The following is a 24,762-nucleotide window of genomic DNA, read 5'->3' as shown; positions in this document are numbered from 1 at the left end:
TGGCTAAAACTGAGGCTTACCCTGCCACTAACAGGGATTTACACTCTTGCAGTGCATAGGAATTTACCTTGAGAACCTCTTTAAAAGAATAAATGTATTTAATTCTATATTTAATAATAATAAGTTGATTTGGCAGACATAGAGTGATAGTGACAGAACACAAAAAATCAGCAGCAAAGACCACCTAGATCAATTAGGTATTTTTTTATTTAATTTTTTTTAATTTAAAAATGCACAGTTGAATTCATACCTTAATTCCTAGCTAAGCAGTACAACATCCTATTTCTCTTCAAACTCCTAAGGTCCTGGCTTGAAATGCTTTGAGGATTGTACCCCAAACAGTACAGATAATAAGCCCTTAGCAGATAAGCACATATCAGCAAACATCATCAGAACATATGGATACTCTCTATTTTTAGAGGAGACAGAGACAATTTCACATGGAAACTGTATACAACTAAATCTGATTTAAATAGACATCCCAAGAAAATATTGCTGATGGAGACACCAGTGTAGATTCAACATCATTGAAATCACATGGAGCTGGATCCACCTTTCAGGGGGATCACTCTCCAATTCTGCTTTCTGTTGTTTTCAGATCTGACACAGAAGATGCTTGTCCTGTTTCTTAGATGAGTATCTTGAGATACAAATCCTCACTGAGCTGTTTCTACTGCAAGTAAAAGGTTGTAAAAGTCATATGTGTCTCCTCAGGGATGAAAACAAGGTAGATGTCACCCACCTTTCCACTACAACCACCTGTCTGCAACTCTCTTTTCCTGCGTCTTTTCTGTTTCTCACTATTTTCCCTGGTGATGTCCAGAAACAGAAACACTTATTCAGGATAGATGAGGCATTTGAATGAGGTTCTGGAACATTTCCTCTGTGAAACTGAATCAGAAATAAAAGCAACTTATGGAAATATCAGCAAAATCAATACAACATGTTTTTCCACAGTGGTTTTGAATGGTATTCGTATTTAAGTCACTACTGTCCCAGGAAGTGCTGAGGCATTTAAAGCAGGCCCATCCTAGCACCTCATTCTACCTGTCAGTCATAACCACACTAAGTTTTGTGAGATAAACCCCTGATAAGATTTCTTGCTGTTTTTCATGCAAGACTGAGTCGTGTCAGAAATGTTACACCACTATACACAGATCACAGACTCACTGAAGCAACATAAGCAACTGTCAAAGCCAGATAACCAATTGTAAGGCAATAAAATCCTATAAGTGCCATTAGGTCTACAAGCTCCAAGATGGTTTCCTGCAGTAAAGTACAGATTCTTAAATAAAAGTGAAAATACGTCTGCTTAGACACATTATTTGAACAGTGAAGCTTGTGTGTGAAGAGGGAAGTAGTGTAGTGCTGAAACCACTCAAAGTTCCATAATGTACAGTTTTATTCAACCTGAGAGAATTTTGAGGTAAATATCCTTGAACATGTCTGTAATTCAAACATACCAAAAGAGGACTAATCATTGGTGCTTTAGTTCACCAAAATTAGACGGAAGTAAAGCATATTATTAATTCCAAAAGCATCTGCTAGATAAAAGCAACTAATAAAAGGGTCAGTAAAGAAAAGTCTGTATTGTATTTTTCCTTCCAGGTTTGCTCTGTTTAGTAGCATGCTTGGGATTTTGGAGGCAACAAATTTTTTACAGTTTTTTTGGGGACCCAGAAAAGTTTATTTTTCATTCATTTTCATTTTCTTACTAGGACTTTAAAGTGAATCTGAGGCTTGTTGGCCATTCTCTGCTGTTGCTAGTGGGTAGATACCAACATGCCAATTTGATCACACTTTTATTGCCAAAATATGCTCCAGCTTGGAGATTGACACACAGTTGACAAACCAAACAAATTCTGGTTACACTTGGTAACTTTGCTCTAGGGTTTATGAACTCAAAATGCTGATGGAAGGTAAGCTGAAGGTTAAGAAAATCTTCTGGATAAATTTTGACTAAAATGTGAGAGAGAGAAAGAAGGGACAAAAAAAAAAAGAGTTGTCTTCTTGATGAAAACTGATGAGTGAAACTTAAAGGCCTTTGGATTTAAAATTTGTGCTTTTAAGTATCTTCTTTTTTAACAGTGCTTAATAAATGCTTAGTTTACATTCTTGCCAAATTGGCATAGTGAGGTCTTTAGGGTGAACTATAATCTCCAGTGTTTATAAGTAATTATCATTCCCAATCCTTTTCCACCTAAAAAAAAAAAAAAAAAAAAGTTGAGGGAATAGCTCTCTAAATGACAAATGATTAAGGATAGACTTCAGAAGTCCTGGATCCTTTGCTGTGGTAACCTCTTATAGGCCAAATAACCTAAATTTTTTCTCTTGTTACATCCTTAATTCCTCAGTTGACTCAGACCATCTAGGTTTTGAGCTCATGATTCATACACTAATAATAAACTATTAATGGTATCTGTTATTTAGCCCTCTTGCAATAAGCCAGTCTCAGGATCACAGCTCTGAGTCTCAGACGAATGAAACCCAAATCAAATGGACTGGTATGTAGAAACATCACAATTCCAGTACAATGGACAATAACAGCTATCACTTATCTTTTTGATAATTCCTTCTCTGTTATTATTTCTTTATCAGTTTTCTTGGTCTCCTGGTGAAAACAGTCCTCAGGGCAGTGAGGAAATATTGGGATGAAAAAAACCTGGTTATCAATGTGTCAGTAATTCACCCTGGGTCAAGTAAAAATAGCCAAAAGTGTAAAAGGTTCAACAGTACCAATTAAACATCCAGTGAAAGGATTGGTTTCTTTTTCTCTTTGAATGATGGAAGTCCAGACTGGATGGCTCTGTTCCAATATACTGGTGTAGAACTGTTGCAGCTATTACATAACAGTTCAATGAAACTTATAAATCAGCTTTAGTAGGGATACACATGATGAATTTTGTACTGATACAGATTTGAAACACTGGAAATCAGGGTAGGAATATAACCTTATAACAAATTATGTATTTGTGTCCCTGGAGAAATGAGCAATGCCCATCATCTTAGTAATAAAATCCCAAAAATACTTTGGCTACATTACTCTTTCCTTGGAGAAGAGGAGAAGAGCAGGGCAAACTTAGATAATCAAGAATGTAAAACATGGAAATGAATATTTGTTGGATGAAGACACTGAATCCCCAAAACTCAAGTCAGGAAATGCATAAATCCCTGCTTTGAGTGAGTATCACACTGAGCATCTTTCATGGTTGTTTTTGTGATTCAGTTAATTGTTAACTTGTCAACAGTCTGTTATGAAGGTGCTTATAAAATGCCTACTAAATTGGAGGAGGTGGAATCACCATGTTATAGATATATTCAAATCAATCTATTTACTTACCTTCTGAATTCCTCACATTTGAATACTGTGCTTACTGAGAAGGAGTGGAAAATAAATATTTATGAAAATCCAGGACTTGCAAGAAAGCTATTTTTCTGAGAAATTAGTTTTGCTTCCTGTGTGAGTTTTGATGCTTTTAATGATTTATTCAGCAAAACTCAAAACAGAATTTTGCACCTATATTTACACAGTGATATTTGATACATAATTGGAAATAATTGGCTATGGGAGTAATTTTGGGACCTTAACAACCTAGGTAGCTCATGGAGGCACAAGACTCAGAAGGGACACCAAGCTGTTGGCAGTACTTCCAGGAAACTCAGGACAAGGTTCCTACTTTTCTGCAATGTCAGGGGGAGACTTAGAAGTCAAGATAGTAATGTAGCATTTGTATGTTAAAATAGTAAGATGCACTTAAGTAGCACAGGTCACAGAATAACTCCAGAGTGACTCTGAGTGTAATAATGGGTGTAAGGAAAAGCCATAAGGATCCAAGGATGCTGTAGGAAGATCCTTGAGCAGCAGCTATGACAACCAGAGATGAGTTTAAATAAGATGATCTCACCTGCCAGTAAAACCCTTTCCCCTTGGACTTGGGAAGAAGAGGTGACAGGACAGGCAGAGACAGCAGAGAAAATGAATTAATTTGTCCTGGAATTGTGGGACTTATTCTATCAAAGAATGGGTAAAATTGACAGTAATATCAATGCATTCAGGCTTGGAGATGAAATTTAAAACATCTGGACCAGTCCTCTCTCTGGTTTCTTGAAGAAATCTATTATTCCTGACAGTGGCATACAAAGCAATTATTTCCTTATGAATAAAGTTTCTACTTAAAACATAAAAAAACCAAAGAAAAAAGCAGAGCCAACAGTTGACCGTTCCAACTCTGTCAATGTCAGTGAGAAATCACCAGTGACACGTCTCTTCTGTGGAAAATTAATTAATTCTATTTTTAGCTATTATGAATGTTTTTCACCTAATTATCCCTGCTCAGATTTGTCATCATCTTTTGTCATCAGGTTATCCTCTATAACTGCATCATGCTCTTGCTGGAAAGGATCAGAAATAAATATTATTTGCTAATTACAGTTCCAGATAATTACTTGGCTTTAGGTAAACTCTTCAGATTCTTTCTGACTGACTTGGTACAAATTCACTTTCTTCACTTACTAAGAAAGCTGGCCCCAATGTTCTCTAGTCCAGGCCTTCTGCAGTATCCTCTGAGAAAGGATCCAATCCATTTGGACCTGGGATTTTTGGTCAGTTGGTCCTCTCTTTCAGCCAAGCTTGTTGGGTTTCAGGGCATGATATTCATGATACAGGAAGTATTTAAAGAAAATGGGAAGAGATGGATGGATGAATAGCATTGGTTTTTATTATGAGACTATTAACATTGGAGGTAATTTAACTAGTCATTGACCTCCAGAATATCATCTGTATATTGGACAGTTCTATTCAAAGTACATTAATTCAAAGTTAATAGTAATGTATAAATTACACCTTAGCAAATGAAAAACCTCCACATCTTCCCTCAGTGAAATAAGAGTCAGTTTATACACTCACCAATAAAAGATTTTTGAGTATCTCTCAGCTGCCTGTCCTTCAATTCTCAAGAATCCTCTTGAATTCTCAAGTCTAAAAAAGAAATAAATAAAAGAGAAAAACAGTTCTACCTCAGTGGCTGTGGCTATCAGAACAGTTCAGAACAGAAATATTTCACGCTAAAATCACAATTCTTCACTGTTATTTGCTCCTACATAAAAGTGGAAGTAGGATACACTTTGCAAGTGATTAGCTGCAGCAAATAGTATTAATCCCAGTTCAACTGAAGAGGGGGACATAGTTCCATTAGCCAAGCTGGAAGAAATGGCATTTCATAGCCTCTGAGATGGTTCTAAGTGTTTGTGAAAACCAAAGTCTGTCAAACCCTAAACAGAACAGCTTGGGCTCACTCTGCCAAGCACACACATGCAGGGTTTATGCAGATTAATGTGTCACTTCTAGAATCCATGTTCCATGGGTGCTATAATGCTTCTCTACTCAGCAAGCACTGTGCAGCTTTCGGTCGGGTTTCTGATCAATTCAACATCAAAAAAAAGATTGGTTAACATCTGTGATTTAAAACTCCTTCCTCATAAAATGAGATGTGTTGTATAATGTAGATTTAATCTGTTTCATGTTTATAGAAGATGTTTGCCTCAGCCAGGAAGAGCCATTACTAAACTTTAGGAGCCTCTGTTGTCTCATGAAGGACTGGAACCAACACCAGAACACGTTTAGTCTCTACAGGAACAGCACTGGTCCTACCAAAAGAAGTTGCAGGTAGATGTGTTCAATATTACTATAGGACACAAAATTAAAAGTAAAGTTTTTTTATTCCCAAATTGTCTTGTCTGTCAGTGCTTCACAGGGCTTGAGAAAGATACATCCCATTTCCCATCTGGATTACTCTCATGAGTTTGATTTCTGGTCATTTATAATCCAAGATATAACTTAATATGTCCAATAAGCATCTGGTAATATAAATCTACTAGGGCTGACCATCAGGAGCTACAGTCCAGTATTTAGTGTTGAACAACCAAAGAAATGGAAGAAAAAAAATGGATTTCACACCTTAGGTTCTATTTCGTGTTTCTTACTGCATTTTTCTTCTTCAGGATTTTAAGAAACAGAATTTATTACCAAAGCAGAATGAGATTCCTGCACGGTCAGCACCTTGGGTACTCTAGGAGAAGATCAGCTAACTCAAGATGACTTATGTTTTTCTCCTGCACTTCAGAGAATTTCAGCTTTTGGTAGGTATCAGCTGGAAGTGAAAATGCTGAAAAACTTAAAGGAGGCAATTATTCACGATTTTACCTTCAGCCAAGTCAGTTAGTGTGGAGGACAACCAACAACTTGATAAGTGAGAGGTTTTAGAGGAGCTGGGCAACCAGATGGCTTCTGTAAGGCATCTGTGGATATGTCTCACACATTCACAGCACAGGCTCGATGAGGAGGCATGTATGTTTGACATGCACAATAAAAGATTTTAATCAGAAAACTAATTAAATCTCACTGAACTTCTGTGGGAAACTTATCCCTAGATTTTTATCATTTTTATCCCTTTTTTGTCAGAGGGACAGAGTTTTCAGCATACTGAAGTAAGTGAGACTTCCACTATGCATTAATACAAAACTACTCCTTATTTATTCATAGTACAACAGACAATTTGTGATAGCAACAATTATGATTGCCCTGGTCTCCCCATAAACTCTTTTGCAGCTTGTCTACCATCTCCAGCAAAGTTTTTCTTAAGCAAACATCATTTCTGCAAATTCAGAAACATGACAGACATTTTCTTTCCTGCATGTAGCCTCCTCTTCCCAAAGTTTAAAATACAGTCAGAAAAAGTATTTCTCATTAGAAACCTTGTCTAGTAGAGGTCTTTGAATTGGTTCTTACATCAAAATCTGTAAAGCTGAAAACATAATTTCTAAGAATCTTTATAAGAAAGTTTGTGGGAACTTTACTGTTCATCAGCAAACTAATAGATTACAGCATGAAAAATTCTCATTTTTAAGTCAGAGTCCATCTTGAAAAAAGAACTTTTTGGGTATATTCTGTCTTTTCAGAGGTGAAAAATATCAGGATTTAATTACTTCTTACCAATTTGTTATATTTCTGCTATAAAAAAGTGCATGGATATAAAAAAAGCATTCAGATCTTAAAACAGGTATTCTCACAGATTACGTTGGATTTAGAAAAAAGATTTTTTTTCTTTTTTCTCAAACAATGTTATTAAGAATAAAGAATATCTGGAGAAGCATTTAAGTCCTCTATGGTGTCACCTCAAAGATATCTCAAGTCCATCTGAAAATGTTGCACTACTGTGAAATCTGAGCATAAGTTTATATAATTAGGTCATTACTTGACTTAAAAAGTTTAAAGCCTGTGGAAAATGACAGTCACATTTCACAGAACCATTCTTTCAGGTAATCTGTAAACAGCAGCACACATCTTGCATGGCTCTTTTTGCTCATTTCCTTTTCCCTTCAACTTACATGAACTGGAACAACAAATGGGTTTCCCTTAAAAAAGGAGATTGTGAGTGGATCCCTTTTTTCAGAACCTTGTTCTTCCTCTGAAGGTATTTTTGTAACCTCTTATACTGGAGAAACACAATTTAAAGAAAAAGTTAAACAGGTTAACAATGAAAATCCATCTCATGATTATCCGAGGTTAGAAATACTGAGCACATAGGCTGAGATTTTCCACCACTGAAAATTCAGATTGTAAAATGATCTTTCCAGATGGTTGCTACACACGTATGTTGGTCATTTGTATGTAATGACAACCCCCATTTGATTGTGATGGCTCTGGAGCTAAAACAAAAACAACATATTTATTTGCTGTATATAATCTAATCATCAAGACTGACATGTTTTCAGAAAAGCTGATAACAGTTTAAGAAATCTATTCCATACAGCCAAAATAAATGGTATTTCTGTATGAATAAGAAAATATTGAAACTAAAGCATGGAATAGTTTCTGGGTATGGAATACTAGAACACATGACAGATTTATCCAAGATCAAGCCAGTGTAGAAGTTCAAAGTTTTGTGACTGCTCTTCACATGCAGCCTACACCTTTTATTTACAACATCTACCTGAGAGATCTGCTTTCACTGGTAACCTAATCTACTCTCTTCAATTCAGTGAATCTTAACTAATGATGTTCCGGGACCAAAATACAGCAAACTACTCTAAAACCAGTCAATTAGGTAGTACACAATATTTGTCATTTTCAAACCAGCACAGACAGTAGAGGTTGCACTGGGACACTTGTGTCAAACCAGAGTTAATGTGGAGTCACAGTAAAGTCTGTGCTTCAAGCAGTCATGACCCCTTTTTATGGAGGTACTAAGAGAGGAATGAAGCATCTAAGCTTCATCCTCTGGTGCATTTTTTAAAATATACTGGATCCTGTGACTTTAGTCTGAATCATTGCATATTTGTACAAGCAACTCAGCCACGTTACTCAATACATCTTTTTTTGCCCTCTTAAAGTACGGTCCCGGTCATTTAGCTCTCCAGTTTACTTTTCTTCTGCTTTTACTTCCATTTTGTGGCTACTTCAAATCTTTGCTCTGTGTAACACAGGATCACAGAATCACAAAATGGTTTGGGTAGGGAGGTATCTTAAGGACAATCTAGTTCCAACCTCCCTGCCGTGGGCAGGGACACTTTCCACTAAGGTAGGTTGATGTGAAGTGTCTCCACTCTGCTGTGACATGGCATAAAAAGTGATTTATCTATGGAAATATCCTTGTTTTTCTACAAAGATCTTTTTGCTACACAGACATTGATCAGAGCCATGCCTTTAATTCTGTTTTATTGTGAGTGCTAAAGGAGCTCACAGGGTTAGTACTGCACAAGAGACAAATCAGTCTGGTTTACTCATGGAAGTGATAGGATCTTACTCTGTTCCCATATTGTGACTCAGAATCCACCTGGTTTTTTGTTTCTCATCACTGCTGTCCCTGTTCCAGAGTCCTGCTTTGCTCAACTTGCAGTTCTTTCTGGAACCTGCTCCAAACTTCATCACCTGTTTTTTAGAAGTTTGTTTTATCTTCTTACTCTTCAGGCTTGGTAGGCCCATAAAACCTCACCTTAAGCCAGCCTGGAGTTGTAACAACTCCAGACTTTGAAATGTCTCTAGTCCTGCCATTCATAAACCTAAAAGGAGTTACTATTCAAAGAACAACTGTATCATGTCAATGGAAAATATTTAGTCCAGTCTTTTGCATTGTATCAGCCAGAAAATTCTATTTACGGATTCCCGAACCTATCACAAGCACTGAAATTTGAAATATAGAGCATCAATAACAAAGTAGTAAAAGCTAAACACAATAAGAAAAATTATAACATAGGCCTTGATTTTCTTGTCAGATAAACACCTTATTCAAATAAATAAATAACTACATTTTTAGTTTGAAACTGTATAACAAAAATATTTATACGATCAGGTTTTTTTGTTGTATCTCTTGCTAAAATGACAATTAAAGGATATTTTTGGTCCAAAATTTTAAGTCAGGGTAGAATAATTAAGCAATTAGGTTTAAATGAAAAATCAGAGGATACAAAGGAGCTTATTTTCCTCTATTCCAAATTATAGGAAAACATAATAGTCAACATTGGCAATGAAACCTTCCTACAATATTGAATCCTAATCCTTTTTCTGTTTCATCCTGGAGATCTTTTTTCACACAGGATTAAAAAGGAAAGACAGTCAATTCAAATAAATGTCAGGATGGTTGATAATATTTAGTTTCTACACATTTTCACACATTATTTTCAATGCATTAATTTCACAGATGTTACTAAACAAAAATGTTTCTTTTACCCCCATTTTTATTTTTTCCTGGTAGATAAGAAAACTTAAAGGGCAGAAAACAGAATTATTTGCTCAAAGTCATAAAAACTGATAGTAGTAGAGTCAAGAATAAAATCCAGGTCTCCTGGTTGTTATTCTGATGCACAGGTGATTGGATTATGCTATTTCATCTCTCCTTAGTGGAGCTGCTGTTCTGCACATTGACCTCTGGAGCCAATAAAGATAGAAGTGTGGCATTTGTTAATCTAAAGACCCTCTAGAGAGGAAGAAAATGTGGCTGCAGGTATTAGATAGACGGTCAGCAAACATACCACAAATAGACACTCAGGTCTTATGTGGAGTTATAGGAACTATTTTAGGTAAATCTGGCTGAGTCATTAACTTCATCAGTCACACAAAGAAGAAGATGCCCAAACTTCAAACTGAAAGAGTCTGGAGAATGTGCCTCCCTAAAGGAGGTTTGCCTTCAGAACTCCCATGTTATCTAATGTAGGTTTTATTTACTGCAAACAGAGAAGACTTGTGTAGCAAAAACAGAGGGCTGAGACAATTTCAAATTAAAAATGCACTAATCAGGATACAAGAAATGTTAACTGGCCTTGAACCCAAATATAAACATACTAACATAGTGCAAGGAACAACACCTCAGGCAGCCCCAGCCCCAGCCTGGCAGGACGAGAAGCAGAAAAGGCCTTGACACTGGGCAAGCTCTTCTCAACCTTTCTCTTTATTTTCAAGTTTGAAGCAGAAAGGTACAAAAATATATGTTGACTATATGAAGAATATTTAACCCTATACTGACTATGTGTTTTAGCCTAACTCTACCCCAGACTAAACCACCCCTTGGGAAAGCACTAAGGAAAAATCCAAACCTCTACAGTACTAAACCTGATTCTACCCCAGTCGAAACCAGACCTAGGAAAAGGGCAAAAAGGGAAAATCTAACTCCAGATTAATCTAGGCCTACTCTACTCTAACTCTACCCCACACTAAAGCAGTACACTGGGAAAGCTGGACGCTGCCTACTCTAAGCTCAGGGATTTGCAAGAGCTGCCTTTCAGTAAAACACATGAGGCTACCCCGGCCTATTCCAGCACCAGGAAGTTGCCTGGCCGGCCCTGCCGCACTGCCAGGAGCAGCTCAGCGCAGAGCTGCACCTGGCAGGGGCCGGTCAGCAGGAGCCTGCAGGAGCGGGAGGAGGGCAGCAACTGGAGCTTCCAGTCGTGCCACTGGGGCGAACGCTCCCAGGCTGCTTCCACCAAGCTCTGCACCCAGCCGGCGGTTTTCTCCACCTCCAAGTGGGAGCCCGTGCAGAGGGTGCGGAGCAGGCGCGAGGGCTGAGCGTCGTGCGTGGGGTGGACAAAGCACGACGTCTCCCCCGTCGTGCTGGAGCACGAGCACTCCAGCACCACCCGGATGTTGGAGCACCTCTCTGGCACATGCCTGCCGCCGGGCGGCTGCAGCTGGAAAGAGTGCCTGGGGGGTGGCCTGAGGAAGACGACCAGCTGGTAGATGATCTGGTGCCCCAGGTCACTCCAGGACTCGAGGGTGCCCTGCTTCTGGGTGGCCGGGTGCAGCTCTGGCATGAAGGTGTTCTGGGAGAGCACCTGGCACACCTCCAGCAGGTCCCGCACCAGCTTCTTCAGGGTGCGGCCCATGTAGGGCAGTTCCTGCAGCGGTGACCGGCTGAGCTCCGGGAAAGGCCTGACAGCCCCGGCTGCTGCGCCCAGCTCTTCTTCCTCCTCTCCTGGCCAGCTGTCCCGCTGACGGCGCCAGGCCAGCCAGCAGAGCACAGCTGCTGCAGCCACCCAGAAGAGCCAGTGCTGCAAGATCCACAGGAGTGGAACTTTTTCCAGGGCCCTCCTCCACTCGACTTCCTCCCACAGCTCGCTCATCTTCTCCTCGAGAAACATCTGCCTTCTCTTCATCCGCTCCGCAGCGACTGCATCGCTCGGGCGATCGTGGGTCGGCTCGGGCAGGACGGCCAGCACAGCCAGGAGGAGCACAAGTGCTGAATCCATGGCCTGCAGGAGATGGGAGACAAGTTTGCTCAGCGGCTCGGGGTGGGAGGGAGCATGGGGATCGAGGCTTGAAGGGAAGGCAGTGCCTGGCTGCAGACAGCACAGGGCCCATCCTGCCCTTGCCCGGAGCCTCCTTGTCAGCCTCTGGCTGGGCTGTACCCTGGCAAAAGACCTCCCGAGACCCCAACCCTGCCACACCACGGCATCCCATGGAGCCAGAGGCAGCCGGCCCATCCCCAAAACCTCTTTGGGCACCTGCCACCACAGAGAGCCCTGAGCAGCTGTGTGCCAGGCCCCAGGGGCAAAACTGGGCCCTGCTGGGAGGGGCTCAGCTTTCCCTCAGGCCTACAAACCCCCCTGGGCATTGTCCCCATCCCCCAACCATCCCAGCCTTCCCCCTGCATCTGTACTCACTGATCGCCCAAGTCCAACTGCCCTGGGGCTGCCCGCTGTTGTTCTTAGGGACAGCTCCCATCGTGACCTGTCCTCTGTGACGTCACAGCCGCCAGAGACACCAGAGTCACGCAGCCAACAAGGCCCCGCCTTCACACCGCTCCCCTCAGCAGCACTTGCTTCTGGCCATCAGCACCCCAATTCCAAAACCAGCGGGCAAGAGCTCCCTGGGGGTCTCTTGCCAAAGTGGCCAGCCCCAGCCACTCCCATGGCCAGCCTTGGCAGGACAAGCCTGTGACCGTGAGGACACGGGTGCAGGGCTGCAGAACCTCTGCACAGGACGTTGCCCTGCCGGCTGGGCCTCCCCCTGAGTCTGACGAGTGGCACCGCGACGCCAGCACAGCTCCGGCCACTTGGCTTCCCGTCAAATCTTTGGGCATTTCAATAAAGCTTTGGATACCGTTTCTCATGGGATCCTTCGCCACCAAGTGTCCAGCACACAGCTGGAGAAACACAGCTTGCCGTGGCTGAGCGCTCGGCTCACGGCTCCGGCACAGACGGCACTGGGCACGGGGGGAACTTCACACCGGCCCCCTGGCACTAGTCGGCTTGCACAGGGCTCCTTCTTAGGCCCTGTGCTCTTCCACATCTTCATCAAAGACTTGCAGGCAGGACTGCAAGGGACACTGAGTAAGTTTGCAGGTGACACAAAAGCGGCAGGAGCTCTTGTCTCCCTCAGAGGCAGGCAGGCCCTGCTGAGAGGCCTCGACTCTAATATTGGAGGGCTGAGCAATCAGCAAGCCGAGGAAGTTCACCAAGGGAAAGTGCCGGATTCGGCAGCTGGCCCGGGGCAAACCTGCATGGAGGGACCTGCTGGGGAATGAGATCCTGGAAAGCTGGGGGTCCTGCTCCACAGCAGCAGCTGTGCAGCTATGAGCAGGTGGCTGATCTGCTGCGCCTGCTGGTGGAGCTGCGAGAGGAGCTAGAAAGGTTCCAAAGTCTCCAAGAGGAGGAGATGCACTGGGGGAGCCATGGAGACATGGCCTCCTGGAGACAGTAGCAGTGGTGGGAGGAAACCAAAGACCGAGGGGGTCCTGAACCCTGCCCCCAGCAGGCTGAAGGAAGTCGAGGAAAGGAAAGGGCTGAATGGAGGCCTCCTGCTGGGGGTAGGAGGAGGCAAAAGCCCTCCTTCCCAGAGTCACAGACTGCTTGGGCTTGGAAGGCACCCTAAAGACCAGGGAGTTGCAACCCCCTGCCACGGGCAGGGACACCTTGCGCTCAACCAGCTCGCTCAGACATGGCACCCTTAAGGAGAAGGGAGCCCCCAAGATTTGGAAACGCTCGTGCTCCAGAGGAATCCCCAAAGTCCCAAGGTCCACGAAAAACTCCAACTAGTTGAGAAGTAAATTCCATCCTTGGCATGGACGGTGGTCTCTTAGTGCCTGAGCTAGTGGAGAAGCACACAGCAGTGGGCTTTGGAAAAAGGGCCCGGGTGCAAGGTAAGAGAGAAGGCAAGGGATGAATTCAAGAGGCGAGGGAGAGAAAGAGAGAAAGAAGAGAGACAACTCCCCAGGCAGCCCCAGCCCCAGCCCGGCAGTACGAGAAACAGAAGAGGCCTTGACACTGGGCAAGTTCTGCTCAACCTTTCTCTTTATTTTCAAGTTGGAAGCAGAAAGGGAGCAAAAGAGAACCCCACGTGGAGTAGCTGCGGAAGATGGAAGCCTATCCTGACTATCTCTCTTAGCCTAACTCTACCCCAGCCTAAAGCACCCCTTGGGAAAACACTAGCTTAAAATCTAACCCCCTACAAGCCTAAGGCCATCCTAAGCCTAACTCTAGCCCAGCCTAAACCAACCCTTGGAAAATCTAACCCCACCCTTAATCTATCCCTCTCTACTCTTATCCTACTCAACTATCCTACTCTTAACTCTCCCCCAGCCTAAACCCGCCCTTGGAAAATATAACCCCACCCTTAATCTATCCTACTCTACTCTTATCCTACTCTACTATCCTACTCTTAACTCTAGCCCAGACTAAAGCAGCAGGTGGGAGAGCTGCAGGTGCCTATTCCAGCACCAGGAAGTTGCCTGGCCGGCCCTGCCGCACTGCCAGGAGCAGCTCAGCGCAGAGCTGCACCTGGCAGGGGCCGGTCAGCAGGAGCCTGCAGGAGCGGGAGGAGGGCAGCAGCTGGAGCTTCCAGTCGTGCCACTGGGGCGAACGCTCCCAGGCTGCTTCCACCAAGCTCTGCACCCAGCCGGCGGTTTTCTCCACCTCCAAGTGGGAGCCCGTGCAGAGGGTGCGGAGCAGGCGCGAGGGCTGAGCGTCGTGCGTGGGGTGGACAAAGCACGACGTCTCCCCCGTCGTGCTGGAGCACGAGCACTCCAGCACCACCCGGATGTTGGAGCACCTCTCTGGCACATGCCTGCCGCCGGGCGGCTGCAGCTGGAAAGAGTGCCTGGGGGGTGGCCTGAGGAAGACGACCAGCTGGTAGATGATCTGGTGCCCCAGGTCACTCCAGGACTCGAGGGTGCCCTGCTTCTGGGTGGCCGGGTGCAGCTCTGGCATGAAGGTGTTCTGGGAGAGCACCTGGCACACCTCCAGCAGGTCCCGCACCAGCTTCTTCAGGGTGCGGCCCATGTAGGGCAGGTCCTGCAGCGGTGACCGGCTGAGCTCCGGGAAAGGCCTGACAGCCCCGGCTGCTGCGCCCAGCTCTTCTTCCTCCTCTCCTGGCCAGCTGTCCCGCTGACGGCGCCAGGCCAGCCAGCAGAGCACAGCTGCTGCAGCCACCCAGAAGAGCCAGTGCTGCAAGATCCACAGGAGTGGAACTTTTTCCAGGGCCCTCCTCCACTCGACTTCCTCCCACAGCTCGCTCATCTTCTCCTCGAGAAACATCTGCCTTCTCTTCATCCGCTCCGCAGCGACTGCATCGCTCGGGCGATCGTGGGTCGGCTCGGGCAGGACGGCCAGCACAGCCAGGAGGAGCACAAGTGCTGAATCCATGGCCTGCGGGAGATGGGAGACAAGTTTGCTCAGCGGCTCGGGGTGGGAGGGAGCATGGGGATCGAGGCTTGAAGGGAAGGCAGTGCCTGGCTGCAGACAGCACAGGGCCCATCCTGCCCTTGCCCGGAGCCTCCTTGTCAGCCTCTGGCTGGGCTGTACCCTGGCAAAAGACCTCCCGAGACCCCAACCCTGCCACACCACGGCATCCCATGGAGCCAGAGGCAGCCGGCCCATCCCCAAAACCTCTTTGGGCACCTGCCACCACAGAGAGCCCTGAGCAGCTGTGTGCCAGGCCCCAGGGGCAAAACTGGGCCCTGCTGGGAGGGGCTCAGCTTTCCCTCAGGCCTACAAACCCCCCTGGGCATTGTCCCCATTCCCCAACCATCCCAGCCTTCCCCCTGCATCTGTACTCACTGATCGCCCAAGTCCAACTGCCCTGGGGCTGCCCGCTGTTGTTCTTAGGGACAGCTCCCATCGTGACCTGTCCTCTGTGACGTCACAGCCGCCAGAGACACCAGAGTCACGCAGCCAACAAGGCCCCGCCTTCACACCGCTCCCCTCAGCAGCACTTGCTTCTGGCCATCAGCACCCCAATTCCAAAACCAGCGGGCAAGAGCTCCCTGGGGGTCTCTTGCCAAAGTGGCCAGCCCCAGCCACTCCCATGGCCAGCCTTGGCAGGACAAGCCTGTGACCGTGAGGACACGGGTGCAGGGCTGCAGAACCTCTGCACAGGACGTTGCCCTGCCGGCTGGGCCTCCCCCTGAGTCTGACGAGTGGCACCGCGACGCCAGCACAGCTCCGGCCACTTGGCTTCCCGTCAAATCTTTGGGCATTTCAATAAAGCTTTGGATACCGTTTCTCATGGGATCCTTCGCCACCAAGTGTCCAGCACACAGCTGGAGAAACACAGCTTGCCGTGGCTGAGCGCTCGGCTCACGGCTCCGGCACAGACGGCACTGGGCACGGGGGGAACTTCACACCGGCCCCCTGGCACTAGTCGGCTTGCACAGGGCTCCTTCTTAGGCCCTGTGCTCTTCCACATCTTCATCAAAGACTTGCAGGCAGGACTGCAAGGGACACTGAGCAAGTTTGCAGGTGACACAAAAGCGGCAGGAGCTCTTGTCTCCCTCAGAGGCAGGCAGGCCCTGCTGAGAGGCCTCGACTCTAATATTGGAGGGCTGAGCAATCAGCAAGCCGAGGAAGTTCACCAAGGGAAAGTGCCGGATTCGGCAGCTGGCCCGGGGCAAACCTGCATGGAGGGACCTGCTGGGGAATGAGATCCTGGAAAGCTGGGGGTCCTGCTCCACAGCAGCAGCTGTGCAGCTATGAGCAGGTGGCTGATCTGCTGCGCCTGCTGGTGGAGCTGCGAGAGGAGCTAGAAAGGTTCCAAAGTCTCCAAGAGGAGGAGATGCACTGGGGGAGCCATGGAGACATGGCCTCCTGGAGACAGTAGCAGTGGTGGGAGGAAACCAAAGACCGAGGGGGTCCTGAACCCTGCCCCCAGCAGGCTGAAGGAAGTCGAGGAAAGGAAAGGGCTGAATGGAGGCCTCCTGCTGGGGGTAGGAGGAGGCAAAAGCCCTCCTTCCCAGAGTCACAGACTGCTTGGGCTTGGAAGGCACCCTAAAGACCAGGGAGTTGCAACCCCCTGCCACGGGCAGGGACACCTTGCGCTCAACCAGCTCGCTCAGACATGGCACCCTTAAGGAGAAGGGAGCCCCCAAGATTTGGAAACGCTCGTGCTCCAGAGGAATCCCCAAAGTCCCAAGGTCCACGAAAAACTCCAACTAGTTGAGAAGTAAATTCCATCCTTGGCATGGACGGTGGTCTCTTAGTGCCTGAGCTAGTGGAGAAGCACACAGCAGTGGGCTTTGGAAAAAGGGCCCGGGTGCAAGGCAAGAGAGAAGGCAAGGGATGAATTCAAGAGGCGAGGGAGAGAAAGAGAGAAAGAAGAGAGACAACTCCCCAGGCAGCCCCAGCCCCAGCCCGGCAGTACGAGAAACAGAAGAGGCCTTGACACTGGGCAAGTTCTGCTCAACCTTTCTCTTTATTTTCAAGTTGGAAGCAGAAAGGGAGCAAAAGAGAACCCCACGTGGAGTAGCTGCAGAAGATGGAAGCCTATCCTGACTATCTCTCTTAGCCTAACTCTACCCCAGCCTAAAGCACCCCTTGGGAAAACACTAGCTTAAAATCTAACCCCCTACAAGCCTAAGGCCATCCTAAGCCTAACTCTAGCCCAGCCTAAACCAACCCTTGGAAAATCTAACCCCACCCTTAATCTATCCCTCTCTACTCTTATCCTACTCAACTATCCTACTCTTAACTCTCCCCCAGCCTAAACCCGCCCTTGGAAAATATAACCCCACCCTTAATCTATCCTACTCTACTCTTATCCTACTCTACTATCCTACTCTTAACTCTAGCCCAGACTAAAGCAGCAGGTGGGAGAGCTGCAGGTGCCTATTCCAGCACCAGGAAGTTGCCTGGCCGGCCCTGCCGCACTGCCAGGAGCAGCTCAGCGCAGAGCTGCACCTGGCAGGGGCCGGTCAGCAGGAGCCTGCAGGAGCGGGAGGAGGGCAGCAGCTGGAGCTTCCAGTCGTGCCACTGGGGCGAACGCTCCCAGGCTGCTTCCACCAAGCTCTGCACCCAGCCGGCGGTTTTCTCCACCTCCAAGTGGGAGCCCGTGCAGAGGGTGCGGAGCAGGCGCGAGGGCTGAGCGTCGTGCGTGGGGTGGACAAAGCACGACGTCTCCCCCGTCGTGCTGGAGCACGAGCACTCCAGCACCACCCGGATGTTGGAGCACCTCTCTGGCACATGCCTGCCACCGGGCGGCTGCAGCTGGAAAGAGTGCCTGGGGGGTGGCCTGAGGAAGACGACCAGCTGGTAGATGATCTGGTGCCCCAGGTCACTCCAGGACTCGAGGGTGCCCTGCTTCTGGGTGGCCGGGTGCAGCTCTGGCATGAAGGTGTTCTGGGAGAGCACCTGGCACACCTCCAGCAGGTCCCGCACCAGCTTCTTCAGGGTGCGGCCCATGTAGGGCAGGTCCTGCAGCGGTGACCGGCTGAGCTCCGGGAAAGGCCTGACAGCCCCGGCTGCTGCGCCCAGCTCTTCTTCCTCCTCTCCTGGCCAGCTGTCCCGCTGACGGCGCCAGGCCAGCCAGCAGAGCACAGCTGCTGCAGCCACCCAGAAGAGCCAGTGCTGCAAGATCCACAGGAGTGGAACTTTTTCCAGGGCCCTCCTCCACTCGACTTCCTCCCACAGCTCGCTCATCTTCTCCTCGAGAAACATCTGCCGTCTCTTCATCCGCTCCGCAGCGACTGCATCGCTCGGGCGATCGTGGGTCGGCTCGGGCAGGACGGCCAGCACAGCCAGGAGGAGCACAAGTGCTGAATCCATGGCCTGCGGGAGATGGGAGACAAGTTTGCTCAGCGGCTCGGGGTGGGAGGGAGCATGGGGATCGAGGCTTGAAGGGAAGGCAGTGCCTGGCTGCAGACAGCACAGGGCCCATCCTGCCCTTGCCCGGAGCCTCCTTGTCAGCCTCTGGCTGGGCTGTACCCTGGCAAAAGACCTCCCGAGACCCCAACCCTGCCACACCACGGCATCCCATGGAGCCAGAGGCAGCCGGCCCATCCCCAAAACCTCTTTGGGCACCTGCCACCACAGAGAGCCCTGAGCAGCTGTGTGCCAGGCCCCAGGGGCAAAACTGGGCCCTGCTGGGAGGGGCTCAGCTTTCCCTCAGGCCTACAAACCCCCCTGGGCATTGTCCCCATTCCCCAACCATCCCAGCCTTCCCCCTGCATCTGCACTCACTGATCGCCCAAGTCCAACTGCCCTGGGGCTGCCCGCTGTTGTTCTTAGGGACAGCTCCCATCGTGACCTGTCCTCTGTGACGTCACAGCCGCCAGAGACACCAGAGTCACGCAGCCAACAAGGCCCCGCCTTCACACCGCTCCCCTCAGCAGCACTTGCTTCTGGCCATCAGCACCCCAATTCCAAAGCCAGCGGGCAAGAGCTCCCTGGGGGTCTCTTGCCAAAGTGGCCAGCCCCAGCCACTCCCATGGCCAGCCTTGGCAGGACAAGCCTGTGACCGTGAGGACACGGGTGCAGGGCTGCAGAACCTCTGCACAGGACGTTGCCCTGCCGGCTGGGCCTCCCCCTGAGTCTGATGAGTGGCACCGCGACGCCAGCACAGCTCCGGCCACTTGGCTTCCCGTCAAATCTTTGGGCATTTCAATAAAGCTTTGGATACCGTTTCTCATGGGATCCTTCGCCACCAAGTGTCCAGCACACAGCTGGAGAAACACAGCTTGCCGTGGTGAGCACTCGGCTCACGGCTCTGGCACAGACGGCACTGGGCACGGGGGGAACTTCACACCGGCCCCCTGGCACTAGTCGACTTGCACAGGGCTCCTTCTTAGGCCCTGTGCTCTTCCACATCTTCATCAAAGACTTGCAGGCAGGACTGCAAGGGACACTGAGCAAAATTTTTGCCTTTGCCAAATGGACAAGGAATTCTTCAATGTTTTTCATTTAAATTTCTTCTGTTTTTGGAAAGCCCAGTCTCTGGGATGACCCTGGTACCCTCAGCTGCTCCCCATAGGAATTATGTTCCACACCCTCCCGCAGAGCTGTTGCCCTCCTCTGGACACACTCTAGCTGCTCAATGTCTTTCCTGAAGGGAGGGGCTCAGAACTGGATACAGCATTTGAGGTGTGACCTCACCAGTGCCCAGCACAGGGTGACGGTCCCTGCCCTGGTCCTGCTGGCCACACCATTGCTGACACAAACCAGGAGGCCGTTGGCAGTTTACATTAAATTGAGACTCAGGGCATTCTCTGTCCACTTTCCCACACTGAAGGATGTCTGAGGGTTCTTTTCATGGTTTGCTGACACGCTGGCCAGGGGGCTGGAGGTGCATGAGACCTTGGGACACAGCCAGGAGAGCTGCCCTCCGCTGACCAAATGGATATTCCAGACCATAAGACATGATGCTCAGTTGTGGCATGGTGTTCTTAATCCATTTTGATACACTGACCAGGATGTCATATGCTGGGCATATCCCTTAGGGCAGTTGAGGTCAACTGTCTGGGCTCTGTGTACTCTCAACACATAACTTTTTTTTTACAGCATCAGAGCAATGTGATGACTAAAGATATAAAACTTGAAGATACCCACGTGATAAAAACAGGTGTCAAATAAAGAATAAGGCAAACACAAGGTACTGCAAATGTCCAAGACATCCTGCCTAATACACATGAAGGACAACTGGCAAAATTGAAAACAAGATTAGCACTCACAGGAGCAGATGACTTTGTCTGGGCAGATTAGAAGAGAGAAGTAGCATAAAACAACAAGTATGGAAAGACAAAATATCTACCATAGAAAAAAACTTTATAAAAATAGACCAATAGGAAATGATTTGATTATGATCAAAAAAGTTTCAGGCAACATAGAATGTGAACACAAATTTCTTTGCCACAGGAGATCTCAAAAATTCTGTTGAAGCTATGGTTTAGTTGGAGTCCCAACTTTGAAATAAAATGTCCTTCATTAAGACAGTTGATGTTTTAATATGTGTCTTGCCGAGCTTCTGTGTTATAAATCCTTCTGATTGTTGATGCAAATGTTACCAGGCAGTCACTCAGTGAGTGCACGACTCAGCAGCAGGTTCCCTGCTGAGTCAACCTAAAGGATGCTGCTTAACTCTCCCTACAGCTGGATCTCATACATAATGTATTTCTCTTTTCCTTTAAAACAACTAAAAGAACTGTGGTAAATGGCTTTGTACATATGTAGTCCATCATAAAAGGTTTCTGGAAAACTTCAAGTGATGGGTAAAAGACAGGTTCATAACAGGTTTATGAGCTGGGAACATCAATCTTGTTAGCAGAACACTTACTTATCTCACTAAGCTGTTCCTTGTTGTACAGGGACTATCTGCAAATCCCTGCACTGCACTAGGCTCTGTCTAGTTATTTCATGATCCTGTGGTCTGAGTTATTGGTGTTTGAAAATGCATCCCTGCTCCAAGAGATGAAGGAGTTCTGTTACAAAATCAGTAGTGGCTACTAAAGTACTAGACCAAGCCTAAGGTACATTTTTCCTATGCATTTAGGTTTTTCCCCTTTATATATCAAAAACAATTTAAAATAATTTTATCTGTGGAACTGTTTCAATGGTAGCTGAAGCCAATCTTCTCCTTTGATGCCACAGCTCGTGGGTTGTAGGGAAAGGGATAGGGCACTGCAAAGAGGACTAGGACACAGTAGAGGGTGAGGAAGCAATGCCAAATTTATTAGGGGAAACACAGACTTATATAGGGTAGTTTCAGGGGTTGGGCTCAGGCAAGGGGAGGAGGGAAGGATTGACAGGCTAGGAAGGGTAGGGATTGGATATTATAACTAGGAGAGGTGGTAACATCGGGTCTCCGGGGGAAAGGACCAATGGGAGCTGCCTCTGCACTGCGGCAAACTGCAACCAATCACAGGCAGAGGAGCGGGAAAGCAGGGGAGAACAACAGGTTCTGGCGGGAAAACTGTGAGGGGAGGAAGAAGACAATATGGTGGGCAGGATTCTAAAACAACAACCAGGGGTACAAACACGCTGACAACTTCATAACAATAAACTGGGGTAAACTGGAAATAACTGGGGGAAACAAGGGTATAACAGTCCAGTCCGGGTATAGCCTTTTCAGGCTGTTAATGTCCATTCCAGTGTTAAAAGGTCCTTTTATGAGTTGTAAACTCTCCTCCACGCTTGGTATCTTTCCCATTCCTCTCGCTGGTTCTCCTCGTCGTCCCCAACACTTTGACTTCCATAGTCTTAGGTTCAGTCTTTATACAGGAATTAACCCATTCCATCTTACAAGAGAGAGTAAATATTACTTGGATAATGAAAATAGATGATGACCCCCTTGATATTTGCCTGATGAAAAAGTGTATCTTCTGTATTTAAAAATTTCAGTTTAATTGTTTCTTGTTTCCTTTGTTCATTTTCCACACAGACAAAACACATACTCATCACCTGTGCTTATCAGCTGGCAAAACTATATTTTCTTTTAGCACATAGATTATGGTCATAAAGTGCCTTTATAAATATACATTAATGCAAGTGTTTACCACCTGTTTTATGCACTGGTTTTCACTATAAAGATACTGTTCCATTAATAATATCTGCAACCTATGTTTTATTTTCAAATTTATAACAAAAGTCTGAAATAAACACATCGATGCAATAAAAAAGGTATCCATTTGTCTTTAGTTCATTAACCACCTTTAAATTTGACCAGGTAATTCAATCAGTGATATCTCTTTTTCCTATTGGAATCTTTGACTCACTGAGGAGTTTCTCTTTCTGTAGGTGTTTGATCCAGATGAGTCTCAGTGATTTAGAAGCTCAATGACTTGATTTACAAAGAAGAAATAAGGTTTCCACTGAGTAGCCAGCAGAATTTGCAGAAGTATCTTAATAAATTGTGTGTTAAACTCCTGCTGAGAATCAGCAAACTTCCTGAAGGGGCAATGGCTATCACATGAAACCTGGAGAGGAAAAAAAAGAAATCCATCCATCCACCCGTTCAAGAAAGGGACAAGTCACTGTGATTTTTCATGTTATTGCCATTCTATCTATCCATATCCCCAATGACATGCAATGAGATGTATTTGCACACCTTGATGGAAACAGGTTATGGTTATGTGTTCTTATTTTATTAAATTTCTTTATGAGGGAATAGTAATATGCAATGTTTCAGAGTGTATAAAGGGGAAAACATAATGTATTTTCCTTGGAGAATAGGATTTATGTGCTGCAAATGTCTGATATGAAGGAATGGTTTTGTGAGGGATTACTGTCAATACTGCCAGTTTATGAATCAAAACCTATTCAGCAATCCTAAGCAGCTGGAAGCTGAACATCTGGGGCAAGAGTCAGCAGAAAATTTTGCTACCTCCAGATATTGTCTTTATAGGAGATCGGTTTATCAAGGTTGAAATATGGGCCAGCTGTGAAAAGCCAAATGGAGAAATAAACCTCTCTCGATGGAGCAAGGACAGCAAAGCTGACACAAATGGAAGTATAGAATCTGCTCCTCAATTACTATTCCCTTTCCTTAAATAATATGCATAAGTAGACAGAGAGAAAAGGATTTTGCATGTATCCTCTATGGGATACACCAGTGTCCTATGGGCAAGAAGAAAGGAGGGAGAAATGGAAAACAATCTCCTCAGGCAATGGTCTGTAGCTATGGGTTTAGATCCTTCCCTAGTGCAGATTCAAAACTGGGATTTTGGGTAACTGCAGCTCACTGATGCCCTTGGGGTGACATCCAGCTTTGCTTGTGAAAGGAGTCTGGGATGGAGTGAGATTGGCAGGAAAAGATATTTTACCAGAAATACAAAGTAATTTCTCTCCTGATTGCTAATGTACGCTCAGGAGTTCAGGGTTCTCTCCAGGCTGCCCAGGCATGTGCCTCTTTTCCTTCTCAAAAAATGTAGAACAAAGTACTTTCAAGCTTTTCTGTTGAATTTTATTTGCTTTCATTTAGACCTTTTAAAAAATGTATAACAGAGCTCTTAGCCAGTAATTAATTCTTCCTTTTACCATTAACAAATGAATGTGACAAAAGGCTGTGATTTTAATAACTGCTGAACACTGGGTAGGGCAGTGGGATGGATGTCTCCAGGATCAGTATTAACTTCTACAATCTGACCTGTTTTCCACTGTCATAACCATGGTATTATCAGGGTGATCTGCTAAACCAAGGATCTTTATTTTGGCCACATGGAACTTGGGGTGATGAGCCTAAAACACTCAAACTGAGGTTTTTGCATACTAAATGTCCACTTTAGGCTAAAAATATTTTGGAAATTTTTAGCCAAAACAGCCACATTCTCTGAACACAATGTAAGGGGAAAATGCATTTCTTTTCATAACATCGTAAAATAAAATCATTAAGGTTTGAAAATTATTATTTTAGTCCAACCCTTGACTGAACACAACCATCCCAACTAAATGGTAGCATTAAGTGCTACATGCAGTCATTTCTTGAGCACTTCCAGGGATCGTGACTCCACTACCTCCCTGGGCATCCTGTTCCAACAATTAATGACCCTACCAGTGAAAAAAATTCTTCCTGTTGTCCAACCTGAACTTCATCTGGACCACCCTGAGCCCATTTCTCATTGTCCTGTCACTGGCTGCCTGGGAGAAAAGGTCAACTCCGACCTTGCTACAACCTCCTCTCAGGCAGTTTCTGGGGAGTTTTAAGTCACAACTGGAGATTTCCTTTAAATCTTGCCTAGGTAGTAGAATAGTAAGAGAGGAGAACAATAAGAGATAACTGGGGTGCAGAAAAATTCAAAAATTATCCCGTCTTACCACTCACTTATTATTTGAAAGCTGCCCTACTGAAGCATATCTCATCCTGAGGATATTGGGTGAAGGATAAATAAACACGGACCTACACAGTGGAGGTAAAGCTCTTACCCTTACTGACCACTCCTGAGGGCATTAGGGTTTCTCTACATAATGCAAATTTTATTCTCATTTTTCTTAGTAGAAAACAGCTCTAGAAAAAATATAGGAACAAAACTCAAGACCGTGTTAATTCTAATATTCCCTAGCTTTTGTGCACTC

At 46.2% G+C, this 24,762-nt stretch overlaps 3 protein-coding genes across 3 annotated transcripts; all 3 read right to left on the bottom strand.

Moving 5' to 3' along the window:
- Positions 1-10,803: 10,803 nt before the first annotated feature.
- Positions 10,804-12,185, bottom strand: LOC116785625 (inositol 1,4,5-trisphosphate receptor-interacting protein-like 1). The gene is made up of 2 exons (XM_032685454.1): positions 12,154-12,185; positions 10,804-11,742 (listed from the first exon to the last, which is right to left on the bottom strand). Exon 2 carries the CDS (start codon positions 11,737-11,739, stop codon positions 10,804-10,806), a length of 936 nt encoding a protein of 311 aa, XP_032541345.1. The 5' UTR covers positions 11,740-11,742; positions 12,154-12,185.
- Positions 12,186-13,799: 1,614 nt separating this feature from the next.
- LOC116785897 (inositol 1,4,5-trisphosphate receptor-interacting protein-like 1) lies at positions 13,800-15,578 on the bottom strand. The gene is made up of 2 exons (XM_032686072.1): positions 15,547-15,578; positions 13,800-15,135 (listed from the first exon to the last, which is right to left on the bottom strand). The coding sequence occupies exon 2, from the start codon at positions 15,130-15,132 to the stop codon at positions 14,197-14,199; it is 936 nt and encodes a 311-aa protein (XP_032541963.1). The 5' UTR covers positions 15,133-15,135; positions 15,547-15,578; the 3' UTR covers positions 13,800-14,196.
- A 1,576-nt stretch (positions 15,579-17,154) lies between these two features.
- On the bottom strand, positions 17,155-18,971 carry LOC116785896 (inositol 1,4,5-trisphosphate receptor-interacting protein-like 1). Its single transcript, XM_032686071.1, has 2 exons — positions 18,940-18,971; positions 17,155-18,528 (listed from the first exon to the last, which is right to left on the bottom strand). The coding sequence occupies exon 2, from the start codon at positions 18,523-18,525 to the stop codon at positions 17,590-17,592; it is 936 nt and encodes a 311-aa protein (XP_032541962.1). The 5' UTR covers positions 18,526-18,528; positions 18,940-18,971; the 3' UTR covers positions 17,155-17,589.
- Positions 18,972-24,762: the final 5,791 nt, after the last annotated feature.

The sequence above is a fragment of the Chiroxiphia lanceolata genome, chromosome 4 (assembly GCF_009829145.1).
Source record: "Chiroxiphia lanceolata isolate bChiLan1 chromosome 4, bChiLan1.pri, whole genome shotgun sequence".
NCBI classification, from domain to species: Eukaryota; Metazoa; Chordata; class Aves; order Passeriformes; family Pipridae; genus Chiroxiphia; species Chiroxiphia lanceolata.
The sequence above is the reverse complement of the archived record's forward strand: the minus strand, read 5'-3'. Positions and strand labels throughout refer to the sequence as shown.

What these genes read in the sequence shown, in the direction of transcription:
- LOC116785625 (XM_032685454.1), bottom strand. Translation starts at nt 11,739, where the DNA reads ATGGATTCAGCACTTGTGCTCCTCCTGGCTGTGCTGGCCGTCCTGCCC.
- LOC116785897 (XM_032686072.1), bottom strand. Translation starts at nt 15,132, where the DNA reads ATGGATTCAGCACTTGTGCTCCTCCTGGCTGTGCTGGCCGTCCTGCCC.
- LOC116785896 (XM_032686071.1), bottom strand. Translation starts at nt 18,525, where the DNA reads ATGGATTCAGCACTTGTGCTCCTCCTGGCTGTGCTGGCCGTCCTGCCC.